The sequence below is a fragment of the Neodiprion fabricii genome, chromosome 4 (genome assembly GCF_021155785.1).
Source record: "Neodiprion fabricii isolate iyNeoFabr1 chromosome 4, iyNeoFabr1.1, whole genome shotgun sequence".
Classification (NCBI taxonomy): Eukaryota; Metazoa; Arthropoda; class Insecta; order Hymenoptera; family Diprionidae; genus Neodiprion; species Neodiprion fabricii.
The window spans coordinates 17,890,108-17,916,484 of NC_060242.1; the positions used below are offsets into that span (position 1 = coordinate 17,890,108).

General features: G+C 42.1%; 1 protein-coding gene across 1 annotated transcript in view; it reads left to right on the forward strand.

Annotated features, from left to right (window-relative positions):
- The first annotated feature begins 1,969 nt into the window (after positions 1-1,969).
- Positions 1,970-26,377, forward strand: part of LOC124179951 — a 193,093-nt gene continuing 168,685 nt past the window's right edge. Inside the window, exon 1 of the mRNA XM_046564837.1 lies at positions 1,970-2,063. Within this exon, the coding sequence (XP_046420793.1) occupies positions 1,972-2,063 (92 nt within the window). The 5' untranslated portion in view covers positions 1,970-1,971. The remainder of the gene's footprint in view (positions 2,064-26,377) is intronic.

Genomic DNA, 26,377 nt, shown 5'->3' on the forward strand with positions numbered 1-26,377 from the left:
CTCGCAATCTGCATACATTACCGAGTCTCCTTTCTCGCTCGGTACCGCGCCATCGTCCATTCGATAGCGCAGCTTTGTCCCAGGCGATTCTCACGGAAGCTGCACCGCCAGGATCCCTGATGCTTACGAAGTCCTGCCGATTATTCGACTCCCTGACGGAGGTTACTCCTGCACCTCCGCAACCCCCAGTGCCATCAAAGAACGCCCGATGTCCGCCTACTCGACTCGAATGTATAGATAGAAAATCACATAGATCACTGTGTAGTTGATCCCATGATTTTTGATCCATTATATCTGATGATTCGTGGTTTCGTAATTTTTTATGTAATTTCTTATATCTTTTATCGAATCTACAAGATAAATCATGTAATGAATTACACGCTGAGTTCTTTAAAAATATTTTATGATCGGACACGTGAACATTTTCAGTAGTGTGCGTAGAACGTGAGTGATGATATTCATTGGAAGTCGGAAAGGAGGAGAACTCCGATGACATCCCCTCGGCAATGGGAAAGAGGTCTGAGGACGGTTCGCAAATATTTTGACAAGGTCCTTGGAAGCATCAAAGCGGAATGTTGCGATGTTCGGAGTTGATCGGTGGTACTGGTCAGCGGTAACGTCGCGCGGTCGTGTTTGCGCTCAACCTTTCCCCTCGGCTCGCGAAATAGGCATTCACCATTTTTAGGGTGGCAGAAATAATATAGGGTGAGATTTATACCCGTCTGTCTTTCGCGCCTTCCGCACCACTCGGGAGGGATGTTCGGCTCATCAACTCCCCCCGCAATCAGGACCTCTGCACTCCGGACACGTAACCGAGAACACTGCGTCAAATTGCTTCGGACGAGCAGAAGGTCCCCAAAGTCGTCCACCAGAAAACTACCCAACTTCACTATTATCTTGGACTCACATACGAACATGCCTCTCAACTTCAGAGGACTATAATAGCTGCTTCGCGTGCTCATCGTCTCAGTGTAGATGTTCGATGATTTTTATAAAACGCAATCTTATCTTACCTTACATATTTTCATCTCTATATTTATCAATATCCCATAATATTCATGATGCAAGAGTACTTCAGAGTGTTTAATTTTTTGCAATGTTTGCAGGCATCAATTAAATATGCTTCTGTTTCCATTTAGATTCTTCTAATGTGATTAATGGTAGATTGTGTATCATGGTAGCAAAGTGGATCTGCTTGTGATACGAGTCGTAGGAAAGTGCGTGCGCACAAACCGAAGACAAATATTGCATCTAGGGTGCATATGATGCTTTATGTAACAAAAGCATGGTTTACTATTTCTTATTTTTTCTTCGTACGTCTTCGAAAAGCAAATGCGCAGAGTACAAATTTGAGCACTTTCAAGTACTGAGAAGATTTCACGATTTTTCTTTACTATCGTAGAAACCGCTACTTTAAGTAAAAAATGTAAGCGTGAACCGTGAGAACGTTACACAAATGTATTTTAATTTACGGGAAAAGTTGGTGAGTAAATATTTTGACGATTGTTGTTGGAAAATATGCAATTATATGAACACAAGTTTTTCTGTAGACGCGTTATTGCTCCAAAAGTAATTGCAACAGTCGCTAGGCGGGAAGCTTAATTGCAGATTTACTCTGGCAGGCCTCTTATCCCATGGCTCGCGGTTTAATTATTTCAATGATTCTACTACGTGAGTAGCACTTGCACCAATTTCGATCTGGGTTGATTTTTCTGCTTCCGAGTCTCGCCGTCATCATCTTTCCATCCGCACAGCGGCCTCGGCATGTAAGCTGAACTTGTGACTGTTACAAACCAGTCTAGCGTCTCATTGGAATGGCTCTACTTGTTCTGATGTTATTTTTTTCATGTACTGGAGTAGAAATAAGATGTTGGATATATTATGTCTGCAGTATCGTGGAACAGGTTCATGGGCCAATACCAGTAGGACCCTAGAGTGTGCGAAGTGAGGGAGCTGGTCATGGGATGGGGCATGGAGCGACAATACCTTTCCAGCACCATACACTGTCGGAGCTCCGCAACTTACAGTCCTTCTCACCGGGTGCTCCAAGATAAGGATGAGAGGTGAGTGATCAAAATAAGGGGTATCAAAAACTGTTATGAAAAGCCGATTTCTCAGCTCCTGACACGCATTTTATTGAAAAAAACCGTGTTTGTCAGGAAAATGCGGACGTAATTGACGGAGATTGATAAATTTGTGAAATATACATGTGTCCGTATGTGTTAGTAATTCACTAAAGTATGTACGATAACGACTAGTTAGTCGATCTATAGTCGTGACCGAGAAGAGACGTCTTTCAAATTTGCGATTCTCAACCGACCATTTGGATCCATTTGGACGATTAATCGGGAATTTCTCTCATCAACGAACGCGTATAAAGCATGAGGCACAAGCCTGAAAATACCGATATCTATTACATATACTACAATAATCGTCAATGCAAATGGCTAATTTCTTTGGTAATAATATTACTGGATTAAATTTAATTTAGAGTTCAATTAATTCTGCGACAAAGCGTCAATTTAAAGTGTGCCTCAATTATTTGGTATTTCTTTTTTTTTTTTTTTTTTGTTTTTTCAATTTTCTAACTTATAATGATTGAATAATGAGCGAATGTATTAAATATCACGTCTTGTCTTACCGCAATCGAACTGAATGATCGTTAATTGGAATAATTAAATCAGATTCAAGACATGAATGATTTAGAACACATAGTAAATACTGATTTCTTTCTCTGAATTATTTAATCTCTCAGTGAGGAAGAAGTGGTGCGTCACAATGTGTTTGTGATAACGTTGAATTTTATGTAATTCGGATACGTTTATTTTATATGAAAGAGGAACGTCGGGGAACGAAATTCGTGGTCACGAATCCTTAATATGGATATGTTTATTTTCATTCTGTATACATATCTATTCCTTTTTTTGCGTTATGAAAAATGAAATAATGGTTATAATATTAATATGAAAGTTACTCCGTACTCTCCGGCCGGTATACATGTCAGTTAAAAAAGTTCACATGATTCATGTTGACTCTTCAATGTTTGATAAGCCAACTATTGCACGAGCTTGCAAATTAGAATCGCACAAGTGCGTAAAAATATTTATCGTTGCGCAGAAAACTGAGGTGATCACCAATGTCCCAGCTGCCTTCTTACTCCAGGATCCTTAGACTGAGTGATTCTTCTCCCCCACTGAGTATATCATTTCGTCTCAACCATCGAATATCGACACAGGTTCCCTTTCTACCAGGAAAAACGAGCGCTCATTCCAATTTCCTTTCATGACAGCCAGTTTTTACTTCATTCCTAATCGCCTTTGCGGTGACGCGTAACGTTCGTGACAAAAAGAGTCATCAGGGGAAAGTTTGTGCGTTGACTAAATGGTTGGGTGTTGGGAAAAAAAGGAAGAAGACTGTGGAAACTTCAAGCTTGTACGATGAAACAAACTAAACGAGGGTGAGCCAATTCTTGGAGCATATACTTGTAGAAAAGAGGGTCAAAAGCGCATGAAACCTGACACGGAACGAGACTCAAGTAATCAAGATACAAGGTGGTTATTTTCCGTATACTCTTGACGAGACTATTTGCGTTTTCATGTCACAATTATCACGTTGTTGCGAAATTTCTTATGATTCTCGAGATGCCATGTTGTTCAGAAATTAGACTTGCTTCGTGTTCATTGTCGACTCGCTACGGCGTGGATCTCCCGAAGCTGGGCGGTCGGGAGCCGAAAGGGGATAATGGCAATAGCAGCTAATTAAAGCGAGGTGGCATTGTTTTGTCCTTTTCTCTTTCACCTCTTTACGAACCAATTAATCCAATAATTGAACTGGAAAGGAGCCGTGGCCACAAATCACCATTAACAACAGCCGCGAAACCATCAGCGTGAGCCATCCGTGAGTTCGTCCATCCTGCCGAATTTCGTTTGTATCGGACGGTGTGGCGCGATTATCCTGGTAATTGGGTTTTTCTCATTAAAACTTTGCACCTTGACTTCTGCGCAATTCGCTTCTCTATCCCAGGCACGGTCCATCATCGGGACTATCACTGACAATGAGATATTTCAAAGTGATACTTGATTAATCCTTGGTCCATATCTCTGGTCCAAACCGGTGAGTACTTCTCCCAAAAAGCCTCGCCATGTGAGTCACGATACTGTGCGACGAACGTAATATCCATGTGAACGATGTTACGACTGACATTTACGTAAGTCTCTTAGACTCCGGAGGAGGAAGATGATCGGGCAATACCAGGTAGCACGGAGGAATGATTCGCCCGCAATCCAGTAGGACGTGCCTTGATGCGGCGTGGTTGTTGGAGATACGTGCGCGAAGAGGCTACTTCTTCTGTGCAACTACGGCGGTAATGCAGCCCGGCCACTGCGGCAAGTCTCCACAAGCCTCAAGTACATCGAGAGCACTGCAGCCTGAAGGATAATTTGCCCTCCAGAAAATAACAGGGTGTATCTTGGTGGATGCAGCCGCCCGGCCCGATCGCATCCGCGTTCACGTGTAGAGTATACCTGTAGGTACACCCATCCATACACCGCTCCTCGAAATGACGGCTTCGGCTAGGTCGGATCAGCCTTGAACGATAGCTAGTCAAGTAAGCTTTCTCCGTTCCGTGGTTCGAGATCGCGTGGATCCAACTCAGGAGCCTGCTATAATTGATCGCTATTCCCATTGCTCGCGTACCCTGTGTATTTAGTTATAAAACAGCCCCGGATTTCATTTAGTATTTTCTAGCGAACCAGAGTTGCCTGCCCGCCATTTCCAAAGAACGTTGGAGAGGAGGTTACAATATCATTTAAACTGGCAACCATCGTCCTAAAAATTAAGCTTTGCAGTGACAATGATTTCAATCGTTCTACGAATAGGAACTTAGATTTAAAAATTCTCCTCTGCATCGATATGAAAGTGGCAGTCTGAAAACAATGACGCCTTTTTCTAATCAAGTCAGCAGTCTTATGCGACTAATTTTCGCTAATTAACTACAACTACAGAAAAACGTCGTGTCCTGACGTGATCTTAGTCAAACGGACACGCCATATGTTCCTTGTGCTTGCAATGCCACGCACCGAAGATCGTTCATAGTCACAGATATATGGTATTCGGATGTTTTACTACTTGAAATTAGGTACTCTAGCATCGACTTCTCCTGAGTTTCAAGAGCGTTTCTACTGATATCTGACGGCGGCTGAGAAGCACAGTGCCTGTTCGGTAGTTAGCTTAATAACGGAGACGTGAATATATAGGCGTCTTTTGTGAATATGACGGCAAAATTAGAAATTGAATCGTAAGTAAAATTTGTCACAGAGACAAAGGTCTTATTGTCAGGCCGTGTCTATCTTTGATTGTAACGTACTTCATGTTATTATTTGCATTATATTTTCCAGTTTATAATTTATTTTATTATTTACTTTATGTTGCCAGTTTATTCCATCTTGCTGTTCATATCTAGTTTATTTATTTCGTCTCACTTCGTTATTATTGTTTGCTCTCTCTCTCTCTCTCTCTCTGTGTCTCTCCCCCGCTCTCTTTTTCTCAGTCTTTCGTTGATCTCCTCTTTTGTTTCTTATTTTCCTCGGATCTGTCTGTAGCAGTTTCATATCGTATTTATTGCCTACGTTAGAGTATCGTCACTTTCGACGTTGATAAAAAGCTGTTAGAAACGATCGCCCTAATGGGGTTTCGTGTGTCATCTGGAATTGCGTGCGAATCAGTCCGGATGGTATGAGAGTTATCTGTAGTTTCACACGGCATCTAATGGAGAAAACTCGGTCATTATAGAAGCAACTTTTTATACTCCCGCGCCCAACCTGAACCGCTAACCATTAAAAGAATTCGTCCAGGGTTGCCCGTTGTTGCGTTGTATATAACAGGCTTAAAGACGTCTCAGAACATACATTGCAAACAAAAAAAAACAAAATATCGTTTTCAGAGTTTTCGTGTAAACGCGCATCAACGATCAAAACTCTGTTTTTCAGCCAACTACCATGATGGCCCGTTAAAACAATAGCCATTCAAATTTTCTCCTGGCGATGAAAGTTTTTCTTACTTGCACATGCGGCCTTTTAAAGTAGCTGGTATCTTAATCTTTTGGATAGCATCTAAAGTAAACCAAAAACACGTCTTCATCTCTTTTCGAGAGAAAATATAAGCCAATAGGATTTTTAACTCCTACCCATATTAGTTTTCAACCAATAGTGAGAAGAATTTCTCACCTCGAATAATTAGAGTTGACCTTCCACTTCCGAATAGCAACATGAGCTCGTTAAAAATATATGTCAGAACAAATTCAATTACCGAATTGTTAAGAACAACTGGCTGACTGCAGTCCGTGAGTAAATCAAACATCAAACATCTACCAGTATCCTAGTCATCTAAAATCCTAAACATTCTTACAAATTCAATTAGTCGTGAGGATTGTGCACAAGCAGGATAGAAAAAACTTCTGTCGAGAACGCAACGTTGCTTTTGAAATGAATTCTTACGCCCGCAACAACCGTCTTCACCTACATCTTTAGTCAACGATCTTGCTGATACGAAGGTGCAGAGGTTGGAAGATCTAGCAGGACGTTCGAGCGGATAGCTCGAGGATCTTAGATCCGTGTTGGTTAGAACTTTGAAGCACAGACCTTGGCGAGTACCGTGGGTCGATGGGCGTACCTATCCGTGACTGTAAGTAAACGGGGATATTCGCTCGATAATTCTTCGTTCGGGCAGGGTTGATTGGCAGCTGTCCTTGGGAGGGAAAGTCCCACGAAGAAGGTGGCAAGGAGGAGAGACTGCTATTGTACCTCGGGAACGTCGGGCACCTAGACGGCATTTACTTGGTAAATAAATGGAGCCTCCTATCGTCCACAGGTTCGCGCGGTTGGAAGTAATTCATTACAAGAGTAGGAACAAGAGCAATAAACGACCGCTGGCAATAACGGGTGATCTGTGCCCCCGGTCAGCCTCGGTCAGCCCTCGACCTTTGCTTTATAGGTCCGACTCGCCACGAGCCCCGAGAGACTCGATTTGTCAACTCGTTAGTGAAACTCATTTGAGCTTGGCCGAGTCTCTACCCCCCCTCTCCGCCGTGCAGTTCAGCCGTTCAGGGGAAGGCCAATCTGTCGCTTGAGAATTCCCAGAGGGTGATGGGCGCTTATGTGTTACACCCATAACCCTGTGTACTGGCTCTCGGTCCAGGAGTCGACTGAGCTGGACGAGGAGTTGCTGGGATCGGGGTGACGGATGCCGGTCCGCGGCCATTACCCGAATATAGAGAGCCATTGGTCACTTTGCCGGAGCGTACTTCAAATTGACGAATGGTAATGAGTTTCAGCAGTGAAATGACTCCACGGTCTCTCGGCTCCTGCATTGCGTGATGCTGCACCAACTGCCTCCGACCGAAGTGAATCTTGAAAGGCGAAGCCAATCGAAATTACCGGCCGATTGGCAAATGCCGCGCACCCGGTATTCAAGGGCAAAATAAGGTCAGCTCACCAACGCGTCCCGCTTTCGTTTATGCCCCACCTTTACACCCAAAAGTTATTGCCGAATGATTTTATGCCATGATCCTTGTACGTCAACCTTCTCACGGAGACGATGGGTATACTGTAAGGAAGGTACGAAACCTTCCGCACGAACCGAGGCTACGTTTTTATTTTCCGGCTATTGGTTCTCGATGAAAATTAAGTACGTTACGAAGCTCATCGATTTTTACAAAATTAGTAAGCATAGGTTCACTCTGGGACGCCTATAGGTCAATATTTCATCCACGGTTTAAAATTTTTTTTTAGTTTCGAGTGATATCTATAAATGACGAAGTGTGCAATAAATTGTACAGTTCCCGAATCAATCTCCAGCGTGTGACGCACTAGAACACACAATTGATTTCCATTCGTAGAGACTGAAAGGTGATATACAGCGTATGTGTGTATGATGTATATACACATTTGTTGTGAGATGCTCAACTGTCGTGGAAAGTTAACTAAAATTGAATACTGTTACTAAGAACTAATAAAGCATAAGCTTCCAATATTAAACTGCTGAACAGTTTTCCACGAATCCGCATGGCTTGTGCAGTCACGATTGAGTTATGTAAAATCGATGATCGGGGTGAGTAAGTTGTCTGGCGAATGTGAAAGGCTTACCATATCTCAAGTCCCTACCGCATAGGAGGGAAAGTGTGAGGGAACTGGAAGAAATGTTGGATGGAAATCCCTGATCATATGTAAGGAATGTTTCGCATCGTAGAAAAATATTGAAGGAAGGTGCGGGTTGGCCTGAAAATCATATGCAACGAATATTATTTTAGGTATTTTTCAAAATTTCTTCCTCAGTTTCTCGAAGTTGAGAAATAATGCCAATGTGATACGTTTAGTTATAAATAATTAAATTTGGAGACATCAGCTTATAAATTTTTATTTTCAATTACCAATTTAATCTAGAAAAAGTTATTTGTCAGGTGATTAAAATACTGCTATACAAATAAAATTAACACGCATATTCTTTTGTAATTTATAATTAGCAGTGAATATTGATAGCAGTAACAATCAAAGATACATTACAAAATTGCATGTGAAGAAACAAACATTATTTTGTATTTTACCTCAAATTCATTGCTTATCAACACGGGGATTTAGGAAATACCTGCAGTAGCTTTCATTTGTCAATTTTTGTTAGAAGTACCTAATACCTAAAACGAAAATCTTTTTCTGCATCAACATTTTATATTTTTTATTCATATTTACAACTACACATAAAGTGGTAAAATTGAATAGAGTTTAAGAAATTCCAAGTTGTAAGTCGTACATTGTCCATCCCTGGAGACAAATAATAATTTTTACTTGTGCAGGATTGCTACATGCACCGTATTAGAGTACATTCAAGTACATAGCGTGTATAACTTTTTTTCTGGTTTCGACAAATAATAATAATATCAACGTATAATACCATTGCAGAGTATACGTGAAAGAACATATTCACCGCGTGTCGAAAACTCTCTGCAGGGATTAAGCTGCAAGTAAATTCGCATCAGCGTTGTCCCGGGAGGAATTCCTAGGATGGGCAAACTAGATGTGGACGAGGCTGCGTCTATACAGACCGTACTTCATTACCCAGCAGTCCCGACCCGTGGTCCACCTAGCTCCCCGGCCATCCGTTATCATTTTTACAACCACCGCTATCCAACAACGTCGAACAAAGCGCAGGGTCCGTCCTTCCGTCAGTCCGTCGGCTCGCCCGCAAGGGACTTCCTCTTACCTCTGTTTTGTGCACCTTGAGCTTTTGAGGTATCGATCGCCGCCGGGAGTCTGCCCTCTTTCTTCTCATTTCTATCTCTCTTTCCGAAGCAAAGACCGTCTGGCCAACGGCGCCCCCGGAGATGACGTCGAGCGAGGTTCGTTTCCTCGGTAAAGACGTTCGTACACGTCGTGGGGTTCATAAAATTGGTGCTGTTACGAGGAAACACCACTCCGAGGGTAATTAGCACTTGACCGTGCATTAGTCCCCTCGTCACACCCTCGTCCTCTAACGCCCTCGCAATAAACTTGAAACGACCCAGCATCGCAACTCCAGCGCATCTATTCTCGGTGCATTTTTGTACCCATCGGATAAAAGAGTGTCGAAACTCTGATACAGAAGTCTATTATTAGCCTAGTGATCAACGTTTTCAGTCACCATTTCAGTTGAGCCCAGAGTCCACGAGGGGTTGACAACTGATTAACTGGTTCACGCGATATCATGTATAAAGATTTTCACATCTCGTTGGGTTCGACGCGATTTCAAGGATTTTCGGTCATTCGAACGAACGTCAAAGGACCAGGCGAAATTTCCGTAGTAGTTTCAAATGATTCGATTCGTTTACATACTGTAGCCCGATGTCAAGGCTCTTGCAGAAGTAACTCCATTCCAATCACCCCGTTCGTTTTACCTAGCGTTTACCCGCCACCACCGCTGGTATCTCACGTGTGAATATACTCTGGGGTGATCGGATAAGAGAATGAAATTGCCCAACCTCCGTACCACCGAGCGAAGGTCAGAGCTGAATATTATATTTCCAGAAGCACTTGAGCGGAATAAAACGTTGCCGCTGCAAAGCTTCGGTTTATCGGCGCCTCGCCACGCGCGTTCCGACGACGGTGCCGCAAAGTCGGACGTCGTCCCGTGACGTCATGCGACACCGCGTTTTTGACTGGCGTCTCGATATAGGCCCGCTCGTCCACGGATTGACAGGTTCGCTCTCGACAAGACACACTCAGAAGATTATTCCCGGCGGTATACAAGCGCTCGTTGGTCTCTGCGCGTGGTCCCCGTCTCCGGTATGAGTGAGCTGCTGGGCTCCTGCGGCTGATAGGAGCCAGAGGCCTGCGCGAGCTGCTCACTTAGAGCCACTTTATCATCTAAGCTTAATTCGGGAGTTTAAATATTTATACCGCCAGGGTGACCTCACGACACGCTTTCGTCCCGTATTTTAAGGCCTAGTGCACACACGGCGTGCTTTTTCGTGCTGGATCGCTTGCGCTGAGCTTGCGAACTTTGAACAGCTTCGAATACCGTTGCTGTGGGTTTTGATTTACTGTAGCTGGCTGATCGTGTATCGGGATATTCATTTTCTCTTGTTTCTCGGTGTACGGAGGATCGGAATATCGCAGGAAAATTGTGAAGCAGGCATAGTCTCAAAGCTGGCGGACATTGCAGCCTGCAGGCTGATTGGACGCGGAAAAACGCACAGTGTGCACAGGGCTTTAATAGTACCCCAAGCGGTCGCTCGTGCGGTGAACCGCGCTCTTGAGTAACCGATCTATTTTTTCACACCGCGACCGCCGTTCATCTGCTTACACGTCCGTGATTTCGACAAGTAGGCATTCGAATTCATCGTTTCGCGATAACCCACCAATCAAGAAGCCTATTTATACAGGGTCAACAAATAGTCTTTTAGCAGCCTGTGCTTATCCGAACGTTGGTTTTCAAGATTCAGACTTCAGCAAACAAAACTGAAAACGAGTCCGCAAGTGTAACCATGATGCTGCATTTATGATTCGTACGAAAAATCACAGCTGGTTTAAAATAGGAACTCAAACGTATTGTTTTCGAGTAAAAAATCAATTGAGAGACGTAAACTTGTGGTTGATAATCATGATTGCGGAATTGTTTACGTTTTTTCGAATATCGGATTTCGATGTCTTCTTTTTAATAAGATCCCAAATGCAAAACATGTTTCAGCTTTACTCACACTGTTGTAGTAACAAGGTAACGAGTTTTGCCTCATATTTATAAACAAATATGGTTAATTCGAAATTGAAGAGAATCAAATAGCAATACTTAGGTGTAATGAAATAAAAATTGAGCTGGCAAAACGAGAGAGATGTTCTCGTTACGTGCAATAGCCCGATTTTAAGGTCACTTATACGGGGTTGTTACTTTGGAACACTGAGGCCTGATCGTTGTCTGTATGCGTATTTCGTATACACGATCATTACGGGAAAAAGTGGGGTCCACAGACAGCAAAATACGTTTCCCGTCACGAAGAAAGAGAAAGCAGGACAGGAAATTAAGAAGGCAGTCTTGTCCCGTGGCGCAGTTGACCCTTTGTTGGAAATCCTTACGTTGTTTGACCCTCTCACTGACCCTAGCGTTTATTCCCTCTGCGAAAGGGTGAGCACTGAACGACGGCGTGATGAAATCAACTAGAACAACTTCTATTGTATTGGAAAGGCACTTGCCTCCAGTGACAGCCCATGGAAGGGTTGCCCTTGGTCGTTGTTTTCTCCTAACTAGCTGGGAAGTTGGGACAACTGCCCCGAGAACCAGGGGAGTTTCTCTTTGCTTCTCTTTTCCGACGGACTTCGCCTCGTTCCACGATCACTCGATCTCTTATATTGCCTGTCAATTGTTCACGTTTGACGTTATTAAATTAATATTAGGGGTGTAGCTTAACTCGTTCCGATGTAGGGGTCAGTTGATGTCCAGTTTTCCTTTTACTCGGAGAGAATTTCCCATGAGGCTCCAAGCGAACACATAGATTCAACCCTCATCGTATCCACATTCATAATTCGGTATCGAACCAAGCTGTTGGCCTCAGATTGAGATCATTCGTTGCTTAAGTACACTAATTGATATTATTTGCGTAATTGGTAGCATTAAATAACCGATGACTTGACATGAAAGCAAAGGTACCTTCGCGTTTTGGTCCGCTCCGTCTTCATGCCGTACCTCCGTTATACACCAGAGAAATTATCCTCAGGGCTATAAAGACGATGGATAATCTGGTACACATGGAGAGAGAGAGGGATAGAGAGAACGACAAGATATTCTGTTGTCAAACGCATTTAGCTACATCAAACGAGGCCTCAACGCAAACCCCTAAGGCTACGTGTCCCCGGATCTTGGAGAGTTTAATTACCCGAATAATGGGAAGACGCTGACATTGAGGGTTACCAATTTATTGCGCGGCATAAATACACCGAAGGGATTGTCGAGACGGCCGAGTACCTACCCAGAGATAAGACGCTGTTAGCGACAATTCGTCTGCCGCGAATGCACAAGCCAGGAAACAAACGAAATTGTTAGTTTACGAAATCGAGGGAGAGAAGAAAGGAAAAAGCCAGAAGACTGAACGTTAGAGTAGGAGAATTAGTGTATGCATTTACTCTGGATGTAAAAATTCTGGGACATTCCGAAGAAAATTTACGGGATAGCCAAGTTGGTGTGCAATTCTAATAAAATATACCAGCAATTACCGCCCTAAATATTCTCGCTCCGAACGGCCACGTTGATCTATAGTCTGAGGGGGCAGAGAGGAAGGTAAAAGAAGGGAAAGAGAGAGAGAGAGAGAGAGAGAGAAGGGGCGTGAAGCTAAATTACTTTTAATCGCTATTTTTCAACGGAAAAGCCGATCACGTTTATTTTTCCCTTAGGGAGCCGCTGGGCTCGGCTCAACTTGTTTGAGGATTTTCGTACGCCGGGACTAAAATTGACGAATGATTAATTGCGGATTCATTCGTCTTCTGCGGCAAGTATAAACCGCGTTACAACACCAGGGAGAAAAAGGTCTCCCTCGAGTCCAGATTTTTCCCTGACACGTTGGAATTCGTCGCTAACTAAACCACTCCGCGACGGAACGGCTAACTCATTTTTGTAATTAAGCGGGCACTTCTGTCCCGGGCAAAAGAATTCCTTGATAAACTTACCATCTGAGCAGAACGTGCCCCGACGGAACTCTTGCTTCGGGCTAGTGTGCGATCACGCTCGTGTGTGCACGCACGCGGGGGACCCTTTCGTAGATCAAAGCGCCCCCAAAGATCAATACGCCCCCGAGTTGTGGAGAGCGGAGGCTCGAAGAGGATGGTCGGGGGTCGGGGCGGTTCACCCAATAGGTTGATTGAGGGCATCGAGCATTAGTGGACCGGGCTGTTCATAAACATGTCACGTACTTCTTTTAGCCGGAGAAAAGCAAAGGGGCATAAACATACGCAATTAAGCCCAAACTCAAGACTTGGCCTGTGCTTTACGCGTCGCCATGAGAACGCTACGCCACATCCCGCCGATCCGAACTATGCTGGATAAATGACCCACTAAAGGGATGTCAGACCTACGTCGAATACGGCGGATCGTATTTCACAATTTCTTCTTCTTCTAAACCATATCCGTTCGAAACTTGGGAAATGACCGGGCTTCCGACCGTACTTGGAGGTTGGCTAAGAAAAGCTTGGAAGATTGACGGAACCACGAGAGTAATCTGCTGCGACAGTTTTGACTGGATCAGATGTTATGGTACGTTACTGCAGCTGAATGATATATTTTTTTGTATTTTATCGTCAATTTCCCGGCCTTTTCTTAATTCACATATAAGCATAACCCTAAGCCCTGTACTATTTGCCAGAGTTTGAAGAGATCTTTTTACAAGAAGAGAGTGAAAATTTAGAAATATTATTTACTGTTTTCAACGGAGATCAGACATCCTTTAAATATTCGATTTTCCAGTGCTAACCATTTATGTCCGTATTATCACCTCGCACGGAATGGTAACTACTTAAATTCATCAAATGGATGTTTCAATTTGTTTGAATTTCTCGTCTCATCATGAACTCGTTTCACTCTATTGGGAATTATATCAATATTTTTGTTTAATTGATCAACGTCGCTTTTTCATATTTAGAGAACAGATCGTCAGGCCTCATTTCTCTTCTATATTAAATTTCTGACCGATTGGTTGCAGTAGTGGACAATGAACATTATGTGTGAAATAGAGATACATTGCATCACAGTAAAAATGTTTAAATAAGTCAATTTTAAAGTCATAATATGTAAAACCATACGGCTGCCCCTGAAAGTTGACAAAAAATGGAAAATGCTCTAAATTTTTTTTCTACAAATTTTCGAAAATATTACTTTGTCAATTTAGAACACCGTGTGTTAATTTCATCGTCCGGCCGAATCCAGTTCAGAATTTATAAATTTCTTGCTGAATTATTATAAAAAAATAGTCACATCAAAAGTATTCTGAGAACTCAAATGAAACAAATTACAAAACCAAAAGTTTCGTTGGTTGCATGGTTCCTGCAGATGTTATGGGTCGATGTAGTCCGTATCCAAAAAATACAGGTTTGAGTAAATACTATCATTTTGGATTCAGATTTGTATCGACTCATTAATTCTTCCGATACCATTGAATGAACAGGAATTTTCATTGTTTGATTTGTTTCCGTCACATTTGGAGAGTGTTCCTCATGCGTTGATAAATGATTATGTTTTCTTTGTCAAATTAAACAACAATTCAGCACAAAATTCGTGTCTGCTTAATCAAATTTGGCCCCATGATGAAATACAAGTACGCCTTTTTTGCACTCACAAAGGAGTATTTTTTGAAATTATTAGCGAGAAAATGTATGGGTTTCGAAAAATGTGAAAAATTAAGATATTTTCATCAATTTACTAACGTTCAAGGGCGGGCACCATATTGTTTTGAATATTAAGTCTTCAAATAAAAATCTACAAACAAAAAAAATAAAAAATCACACATACCCTTAACAGCTAGCGAAATTTTTCCAGAAAGTTTGAACCGGTTCCGAGACGTTGAGAGTTTCGGTTCAACCGATCACACGTGGAATGCGCGACACGCAACAGCGGCAGTTAGATCATTAACATTTTTATTTTTTCTTCCAATTACACCGCGACTCGAAAAGAAGAATAGCGAACAAATTACCAAAGGTCAACGAGAAAGTCGATGACCCAAAATTTTGGAGCTACCTTATACCCTGTGACGTACGAGGGTCCGGATGGGTTTCTAAATGCCGACAGGGATCGCATTTGTTTAAATATTAACAGCGTCGTTAAGAAAACGCATTTGCGGTTCATTAGACCCGAGGGGTGCGTGACGGCTCCGGTTAAACGGCACCGCGTCCAGTCGTTCGAATTGAAACCTGCATGAATCGGAGTCGCTCGGGCCGCTTTTGGTATCTAGTGAGAATTACTCTTCGTTTATCTCCCACTGAATACACCGAACTCTTATTTGTCGATGTTATCAAATGGATCATTTTTTGAGTCAACGTATCGTTCGAATTTTCCCTGATCCATCTTCCTTTTTATTTTTGATTTTGCAAAATACCGACAAATTTGCGTTACTGTTCTAATCACAAGATCAATTTTCTGAGAAAACCCCGTCCATCGATTGAACTTTGTGAAAAGTGTAACGATAATTGATTTCTTTTTTTTTTTTGTTTCACTTTGAAGGGAGAACAACTGCAGCTCGGAATAACTCATGTTTTTTAATGGAATACTCAATAGCCTTATTGGAAGCTACTGTAATTGAGAAAAAGCGATTTTTTAAGTAAAGTTGTACAACGTGTATCATCGTAATTAAGATATACAAATATGAAGGGGCGAAAGGCCCTTCTAGCTTCATGGTAACGTAATGAAAATAGTTCTGCAAATTCCCTTGTTCAATTAAAACTTTGAGATGTTGAGAATCTGGAAAAACCTGGTAATGAAAATAGTTTTCCACCCAGTAAACAGATAACAAGTCATCTTGTAGTATTCGTGCAGCATTTCAATGATAGAGAGATAATTACGAATTATCTAAAATATCCCGATAGATTTTGCCACGAATTTGTGATTTTGAGGAACTTCATATCGCACGCATGGATATAGAAACGTTATTCGAGAGAAATTGGCACACGGTGCTATTCAGCCGAAATCTAAAAAGTACAAGTCGACGGAATTCACAATTGCATATTTGAGCCAACGAGGATGAGGGCGACGAGGTTCCGGCTTGTCGGATCGATGCTTGAGTTAATTCGGCGAGGCTTAGCTCTCGCAAGTTGCCGATTTGCATCTCCTGCACACCCTGGATGACCATAAATCCATCCAGCGTTACTTCCTGACCGTGGTTGTCCATATATCGCGTCCAGCTCGGAACTCTGCCCGCAGATCTGTTCGGATAGCTCGTACCTAAGACGCGATAAAACTGTTCCCCGTATGTAAATTCCTGCTTTACATACCCTCTGGATTTCTTCAACTTCTACGAGATCCCGGCAGGGTCAGCGTTTGAGAATCTTTCCGTTTAAAAACTTTCCTCGTCGGTTTTCATCGCGAATTCGGCGGTAGGTAAGTCGGAAAGCCTGAGGAAGCCGATAAAAGTGGAAGACTTCGAGCAGCGGGACAGGAGGCGATATATTAACGGCATCCGCCTCGACGCCGAGCGTCCTGGTAGGGTTGTGCAAGTTAGTGGGTGGACTCTGCTACAGCACTAGTTGGGTTGGTCCGAGGGACGAGAGTATAAATCGTCGACGGAGTCGAGGGATGACCTCGCCACACGCAATGCCTGGCGATAGGTTTCCACGATGCAAGCTCTGCCCGGTCTTGTTCCCGAGGTCACTCTTTTCGGGACGATTTCTTCGAGCACGGCTCGGAAGGACGTCTTCTACGCGTCGCGTGTTCCAACTTCCGCTTTTCCGGGGGTTCATCGCTTCGTGGTTTCGCCGGAGGAAGGTGCAGACCATGTGGAATACTCCAAGGAAGGTAGCGTGACGCGAAGAGAATCTCTGGCTCCGATGAGGGTGGAAAGGGAGCCTGCTTCGATTCAGCCTCGGATAAGTTTGAATTACTACGAACGTGCCAGCTTCAATTCAGCCTGCAGTTGAACCTCAGTGATATCTCGCCACTGCGGACCTATGATGACGTTTGTCACTGCGAGGATTCGGATCGTCGGTTTGAGGAAGAAACGTGTAGTTTCGATAATATTTTACGATTTCTCAGACAGTCGTGCATCACAAAATATCTTTTCATGATTGCAATCGGTTCGTTCCGACTCAAGTTGTACTACTTGCGGAACGGGAAATTGCGTTTCGCGAAAGTTAAGCTCGTTTCATGAATATCATGGTCAAGATTGTACCAAAACTAGTCTGACGGAATCTTGGCCAGCTCTAGTTTATTGCAGACAAATCAAGCAAGATACGAATTGGAAACGTCGTTCGTCCACCAGGTAAAATTTTGTCTGATGTGAATCAGTCGACTCACAGCCGTTTTTATAATTTTTCACGTACAGGAGTAGGTAGTAAATGATAACATTGTGATGCAAAATATTTCAAAGAATGTCAGAATCCGTTGAGATTATTTTTGTGCTAAAAGTATGCCTGCATAACGTTTCTTTTTGAAAAATGTATTATTTCCTAACTATGATAATGTTACATTAAACGCTTTTTTCTTCGCGTACATACATAGGTAACAGCACTGCAACTTTAGAGAAAGATAAATCAATACTGTTGGAAAAGTTAATCTTTTAATTGTTTGCTTGTTAATAAATCTCCCAGAGATTCTTAAAAGGCTCATCCATTTGCTCAATAATTTTGAGTCAGAAGCAGGTAATCAGTGTGAAACTTCTCTCTTGGAATGGTCGATAATTTGTAAGGTCTTCGTAGTTAAACTCAGCTTGAATTTATACAGATATTTGACGTTCCAATATTTTAACGCAAATTACAGGGATATTGATGTCGTACGTCAACAATCAATTGTTTAGCATACTACTGTCACATGATTATTTTTTGCTACTACGAAACATTATTTATCATTCATAAATGAATAATCTATTCATTACTCATTAGCCGTGAATTGCTTCCCTAAACTAATATTAAGTTGTGAAAATCTCGTGTCTCTTAGGTGAAAAAAAAATCATGTACGATAGACTGTCAGCCACTTAAATTAACTACTGTTCCGTCACGACTGTTTTGTTAATATTCTCTAATCTTTTCAGTAGGCAAACATTTTTTCTCAATATTAATATTATTATAAATAGCATTATTTTTCTACCTGTCTCAATGCACTTATTTTGATGAGTGATGATATTAATTTCTTCGTTCCTCTGTACAAACTGTCACACATTGACAGCGAAGACCAGAAAAAAATAGCAATTAAACCGCCGCCCGTCAAATCAGGGAGTGAGTAAAATGTCAACAACGCTACGAGATTTCGAGCTTACGACTTTGACCGGACGTAATTCTTTCAAGATCGGAAATATGTGGCTCAGGTTGGTGATAAGGTTTTGTACAATCTGTACGTTGCTGTTTATCGTTACTTCCGAGTGCAAGGATATCTGGGAACGTTGATAGAGAACGTTATGTCACATATCGCAATGACTGTCAACTGAACATGACTTCGATTTTTGTAACACGTTTATGTGTATATACAGCAAAATGATGGTAATCGGATGTGAACTTAATATCTTGCTACCCTTATGGTGATACCATTAAACAACCCTTGGTCAGGAGAGATAGTGGGGTCAAGGGCGTAGATGCGACAGGTTTTTAAATTTACACAAGCACCAATTAACTATTTATATTAATCTCTGCCATATATTGGGCATAATTTTTTAAGTCCGATCAGGTATTAAGGATAAAATTTTTTGATCCAAATTCCGGGCCGAACAATCATAGTGTGAACATCAAGTCTCACCGAGTCACAGGTCATTTGAAGTAAGCTATAATTGAATTATTCATGAACATGAGGGAAATCTCGTATGATAGTGAAAAATTCAGATATTCACTCAACCACAGAATGGCGAGATCCTGGCTGTTATCTTTCGACGAGACGTCGCATCACCGAGACGATCTCACCAAGCTATTACCCGAGTCCCTTGAGGGTTGTGATTTGTGGTGCGAAACATCGCGGTTGGCAAGAGTCTGCGGCGCTGTTCTTCAGCTTGACAGACGTTCGGTCTCCTGGCTTTCGAGAAGTTGTCGGTGTCCGACGGACACCGGGATGCCGGAAGTCGGATCTTCGTGGGGTCCAAGACGTCTGGGCGACGAAACGAAGAAGACGAAGGGCGACGGTGTGCCAAGGCGTCATCCGTGCGGACATTCCCGGCACATGCCAGACGTGGCAGAGATTCCGAGAAATCCTGATCTGACACGTGCCCTACGGTCGAACATATCCGAAATGCCAAGGCGTGCACGCGCCGAGACCTTCTTCGTGCCGCAGGCTGCGAAGTGACGAATAACCGTGGGACGAAAGAAATTAATAGAACGAATTCACGGGGATACAATTGGGGATGAAAATCGTGAGAAGGGGTGCCGCTGGAGCGAGGCTTCTCTTATAAGATCTTATAAACGTCACTTAAACCGCGGAATCTGTCACCTTGATGGGCCGCGTGCTTTCCTCTCGTTCTTTTAATAGATATATTTTCTTTTCTCCCCTAATACTCACGGGTGAAACTCTGCACTGTTGTGGGGTGAGATTTAAAACAATTAGAATGAGTCGGAAACAGGCGTTTGGTCGTGGAAGGGGGAGCTAATCTCGAGGGTGGTTTAATTAAAACTGTTGCCAACTGACGGGCGCCCATCGATCAACGAGTCCTGCTCGGCACAGTCTGGCGGGCGACAGCGAACGAAACGTTTACCGTGCCGATGATGGCCAAGGAAAATCGCTTCTTTTCAGATTCCGTGTCTCGTTCGCAATGTCGGATCTTTCGCGCCTCGTCCTCAACCCGCGCCAATTTCAAATTTATACGTTGCGGAACGTCGTACTGGTATTGTTTCCTTCGCACCAGGATGTAAGTGCAAGACTGCGGTAGTACTGGCTCGATTCACGCCCGATGCAGTGGTTCATATATTTTCGCGAAAAGGCGAGCGATGTCTTTTCAGCCCAGATTTTCCCATCCTTCGCAAAGGCGGTTCCGTTGTTTTTCTTTCTTGTGCAAACCAAAGTATGGAACCGGGAAACAAGCCCAGGGAAATGGGACGCGATATATCTTGAATAGCGCTAAGCTGGTGGAAGTTAGCGTATCCATCCATAACTCTGGTCTAAGCGTATATAACCCGGCTTGGCTATATACGAGCAGTACTGAGATGTATGGTAATTGTACGTGGCTAAGTTAGAGACTCCGAGGATAGACCTTCTATATTATCCTCTCTAGAAGATGCTTCGGGCTGCGGTGCCTCTCGGAGTACCACTCCTTACAACGTACTGCCGGAAAACTTTCTCAGAAACGGTTTCAGCACCGTGTAGAGCCGTGCTCGTTTGCGTACGCATGCTTGTGTCGCTGCACGCAATGCAGCAACTTATTGTGCGTGTCAGTGACAAGACCTTTTAATCGAGCAATGAAGTACCAAAGGTATGAAAATAAGAACGAGTGACGGGACGTTTTGGACTAGCTATGATTTACACAGTTTACAAAAGTAGGAATGAGTAACCGGTGCTCCGGCTGTTTATACCGGATTAATCGAGTCTATCTTCGATAAAATCTGCGGTATGAGTTTACTTCGGTCAAATGTTAATGTACAGTTTCAGTCACGTTGTCGTGAAGATTCTATCTTCGGAGTACAACGAACGGGGATTGACGACGTGATTGAAGGTTCAAGCTTTATCACCCGATTTTAGTTCAACGATTGTTAATTCTATTGGTAACATCAAAGTAAATCAACGATCATCCAGTTACTTAACCTACACGTGGTATAATCCCGATCGTTAGAGTTTCTCAGTCTTGAGAAGAAACTTTTATTTTCCAAACAAAGGCACTTGGGGTAAAATTGTTGCAAGCGAACTCTTTTTTTCCGAAGAGTTGAAGATTTAAAAATTATAATCTCACCAACGATGAAATTTGACCTCAACACAACTCAATATTGAAGAAAACTATTATGACAATTTCCATACAACTATTAGCAATTTTTGATATTCAATAGATTGAAATATTAAAAAGCTTGAATGTTCATGATACCAATGTTTGTTATGATTCATGGCCTTAAAAATCTATGTTTTCGGAAAATAATTGCCGAGCTGTCGATCCACATTGTCATGATTTTTCTAAGTTGACTGTTGACTGTAAAATTTCCGAGTTGCTAACTTTATGTCTACCTACTGTATAATTCTAATATTTTGACTCATTGATTTTGAGCAGTGTATCGATTTGTCAGTTACTCTTAATTAGTTCAGTGGAGGATATTTATAGGAACCGTTTTATCGTACATTCCAACAGTCACTTTTGTCGAGATATACGAAAATATTAGGCAATGCCGTATCCGTACTGGTAAGAAAAACAATTTATTTCCAACAATTTTTCGGGCTCGTCGATCACATCATAACACATTTTTAGCCGGATCTGAATGAAACCTAAATCCATTTATACTTATGAAGCTATTCGTTCCAGTCGGTAAGTTAATTTATTCCCCCGAGTTTTTTTTTATGATGTTTTCAAAAACACTTCGTGTTACGATAATTTTCGACTGCGCTGATACATGCATTTTGCTCCTGAAATGAAATGATGCCAGGCAACAGCTGTTAGCGACAAATACTTGAAATCGGGTCATCCCATCCTACCATAAAATGTGAGTAGACAATCGTTTCAAGGGACATTTCGTTTTTAGTCTTTATTTTCATTCAGAAGATAATAACGAGTTGAGATATCAGTTCAGTTTATAATAAACTTCGACGGGCACGTGATCACGACAATAAAACACCAGTTCTATATACGTTGCGTCTAATTGCAAATTCTACTCAACTTGTGAAGAAAAATCACTGTTTGATTTTCGATACCGAACTGAGCAGTGATATTTTTATGCCAAGATTCGAGAACGTGAATTCACGGACATGAGAAAGCACGGTAGCCCGTCTCGAGATGAAAGTTTCACTAGGTCCGCAGACGTCCGAGTCTTTTGTGCCCATAATCTGAAACGCCTTGGGGGTGATTGCCTCTTGGAGTGGAGGTGGATCACCTTGTGAGATCAAAGCTAGAGCAGGAGGAGTCCACGGGCCAAGATCTCAGAGTTTTTTGACCTAATGTTTGAGTGGTGTTTATCAGCGCGTATGTGCGACGATGGGCAGATGGCGTCTCAGTTATTTTTAACCCACGCACTCGACTTATATACCTGGGACCCGCGTGAGGCACACTTTGAACAGACATATTCGTGGATTTCTATATCGGCTTCGTACATACTGGGAAGCAATTTGGTGCATCTAGGCGCCTCGTGCTGCGGTCTAGTTTCAGGAACGATGCCGCAGGATGAGTTGATCCGGGGCACCGGTCTCCAGACGGTAGTTGCCGAACCTCAAGCATCGAGTTCTCTTCACTTCCTCCTGGCATTCCGCAGCTGAATTTCACATTCAGCTCTCAAGTCTAAGTATCGCGAACATTGTGCATTCCAATTTACACCTATCCCGAGAACAAAGAGAACAACGAAAAGTTACAGTTGATAGGTGAAAATAATTGTGCTTTTCACGTATATAGTTATCCTCTCAGAAATTCCACATAGGTCAGCAGTGTTTATGCCTTATACATATTTCGCATTAAATGTGTAACATACTTTTCGTATGTGGTCATATGTGATTCATATTTGACGCATATATTGTCTTATATTCCTCGTATATATCACCTTCCAAGTGGTACGTAATCCATGTATGCTCAAATATGTTAACGTATATATTATATGTAGCACGAATCTACTGTACGGTACGACCATGTTTTCCTTGCATGCTACATACCTACAAGCTTATCGTGTCACTTGTGATATCGCATACAGGCGGATGGGGTTGAACATGAAATTTCTCCGACACTGGAAGTTCACTCGGTTCCCTTACTTTCGAACCGCATCGGAATAATTCAATACAAATACCTGCAGGTAACCCATTAAAAATCAGTATGGCAGGCATGGCATGTCTGTAAGTCAAGTAATTCAGTTTTACAATTAGTATTGTGGGTTAACTTCACGTACCGTCGGTGGTAATCATTTAAATTTTTTTCACAAACGCCTAGCAGCTAAATTGTCTCAACTCACATTCCACGTCCAACAACTCATTGTGCATCCATTATTCTTTGAAGCATGATTACTTTACCTAAGTAGAAAGATCCCAAGTATCGATTACTCGTCCAAATTATACTTCACAATGAATCTCAGACATACCGAAAAACAATTCTCTCATTATAGATCTTGTTCCTAACTGATCGTTAGCCAAAGTGTAACGAATACTCTGAAAATCAGTGCGATTCGAGTTGATCCTGTGAGAGGCATGATAACGTCCAAGTGGCGCAATTATGACTTCATCATCATTAAACTACGGACTCGAAGCATCGAGGACTCGTAAAAATAGACTACGTACATGCTTATATACCAAGTGAAGTCCGAAGCCCGGTGTTCTTTGCATAAGTGACGAATAGCACGGGCTCAGCTGACCGCGAGTCGAAGACATATCGCTGGACGTCAAGAAGAAAATTGAGTCGAGGAAGGGCGCAACGTTTCGAAGCTTATTTCGTGGAACGGGGAGGGGGAAGGTGGGGGGCAGCCATCCTTGATCGGCGCGAAATAACATAATATATACGTGTGTATATATATATATATATATCTATTTATACCGGAGCTGTTTGCCGAGAGGAGACAAGACCGGCTAGAAAGGGAAGAATGGGGGCAACCGGTAGTCACCCCATTTCGCAAGTGTCGCCGAAAAGCGGGGCTAATTTGTCAGTTGTCGAGTTAGGCGTCCTCCCGGGAATTTACAACCACTCCGTACCCCGCCAACATCTCCTCCCCTCCTCCCCTTCGCCCGGTAATCAACCCGTGAATATCTGAACTGCCTGAGCTGCTACCACCCCGACCTTCCCTTCTCGCTCCTCATTTATAAAGAAGAGACTTCCAGGAGCGATTGATTGGCCTTGGATTCGCGGTGGGGCCGATAGGCGCGGGGCTTGAGAATCGGGGGGAAGAGAGGGGATCCAGCTTGATAGCGCAACTCGAACATGTAAATTCTTTATTCCCAGCGTTATATCTATATATCCTATCTCTTCCCACTTTTTCTCGGACCCAGAGTTTCCCGGCCTTCCGCTCCAGCGGATAGAAAGAAGGGTGTTGGTTGTTCCAATTACCGTTTTGCAATTTTTCATGACATATCTTTTCTCGGTGGCACGAGTTTTGCCGTTCCGCGGTAAGACGCTTTTTTCATCTCCTGCGGAATGTTATGCAAATTACACAGTCTACGTTTTTTTTACCCTCAGTGAAAATTGTCTGCCCACAGCGAAGTCCTAGGTTAATTTTGACAAGTATCGAAAATACAGTCAGCTCAAAATTATCAAAGTTGTGAAAAGGTTTGACCGTTTGTTAATAAAATGCAGCACAGTTTGGTGCGAATTAAACACTATCTGATGTCGATTAAACACTGGCTGGTGTTAAAATTCCCGAATTGACGACAATGTAACATCTTGATCTCAGCATGAACGCTAAAGGCGTTTTTTTACTGCATCGATTCAGAAATTGTTTGATTGATAGTACGTTTCGTGGGTTTCTCTTCCGCTTTCCTTCGTTGTACGCATTTTCGGAAAATTTTATGCGTCGTTACTCAAGAATTGAATAGCTCATTTGATTTTAATAGGTTTCACTCTTGTGACTGTCCGTCAAAACATGCGCTGGTAATTCATTCTACATAGTGCTTCGATTGTTGATTTTAAACTACAAACGCAACAGAGGTAAAAACATTGCACATCTACAATTTTACAATGAAACATAAATCTGTCAGAAGTTTTTCTGTTTATTTGACGATTCTAACCATAGTATACACTTGGACAATTATACTTTTTTTTATTCGATTCGCGTTTAGAAGTATTCTATTCTGTAGAACGAACTGACTACTCAAGATTACTTACAACTGAATTTGGTAAAAGAAATGATTTATTTGCAATTAATTTTATGTCTAATAAAATGATCAAATTTTATTGAGTTTGAAGAAGTATTCGAGTTGAAGTTGGAACACATGGGAATTATAATTTACATAATCACTCTGTGGTCATTACGATTGAAAAAATTAGTCAATTTTTGAAATTCATGGCTCAATTCTTCGATTCGATTGGGGTTCATTTTATTTAGAGGTATTGTTTATAATGATTCGAGCTTCGTTTACAGTTTTTTTTCTTTTAGTAAAAAATTGATTCATCAGAAGTATTGTTATGCTGACGCAAAAATCAACTATTCCATTTGGTGACGTGCCTTGCAGTGCTCAGATCATCTCAAAAACGGCTGATTCAATTTATCTCAATTTCGGAGTGAATATTGTTGGATAGTTTCACCTCTTTGTGGCATGCCCACTTTTCGAATCATTACGATTTTCTTAAAAATTAAGTAAAAATATCGGAAAATTATGATGAAAAGTCGAATTTCAACTTGAAATGATTATCATTTTGTCGAATAGAAGGACATAAACTTCGAACCGTGGCAAAGAGGAAAAACTGTCCCAAAATCATGTCTTCAAAATTGAAAAGAAATCGGTTTGAACCGTTTTTGAAATATCGTGCAAACCGCAAAACATGTCACCGAATCAAATGGTTATCGTCAGTAACAATTTTGTTTATTGATTATCAATTTTACGAAGGGAAAAAAATTTCAAAGAAGCCTGATCTACATAATTTCAACTAAAAGAAATCCTAATCGAATATATTACATATTGTCAAAACTCACCCAATTCTAACCGTTTACCCGCATATGTCTACTTAATCATAACATTTCACGATATCAGAATATATTACACAGCATTGCAGATAAATTTCTCACAACTAGACGATGACTGAAAATGGGTTTCGCTTGCCTGTCGGGGAAAAGCTATAGTTGAGGACAAATACTTTAACTAGATTCCTTTTTCTCTTCACTTTCCCTCGGCTTTTACGCACCTTGTAGGTTCTGCGGTACGTGAAAGTGAAAAAAAAAAAAAAAAAATTGAAAATTGGATAGCTTTGAAACATTTCTGGCAAACGAAAATAAAACATTCGCCGGTAACACGAGGAACCAGCCAAAAGTGGCAGCTAATGTGGCTCGTGTGGCAGGTGGGTTTTCTCTGATGTCACACGCTTCAGACAGCTTCCCCCGACAGCTTAGCGGATTTTAAGGCTTTGTAGTCGCCCATTTTCCGGCAAACCCCCTTG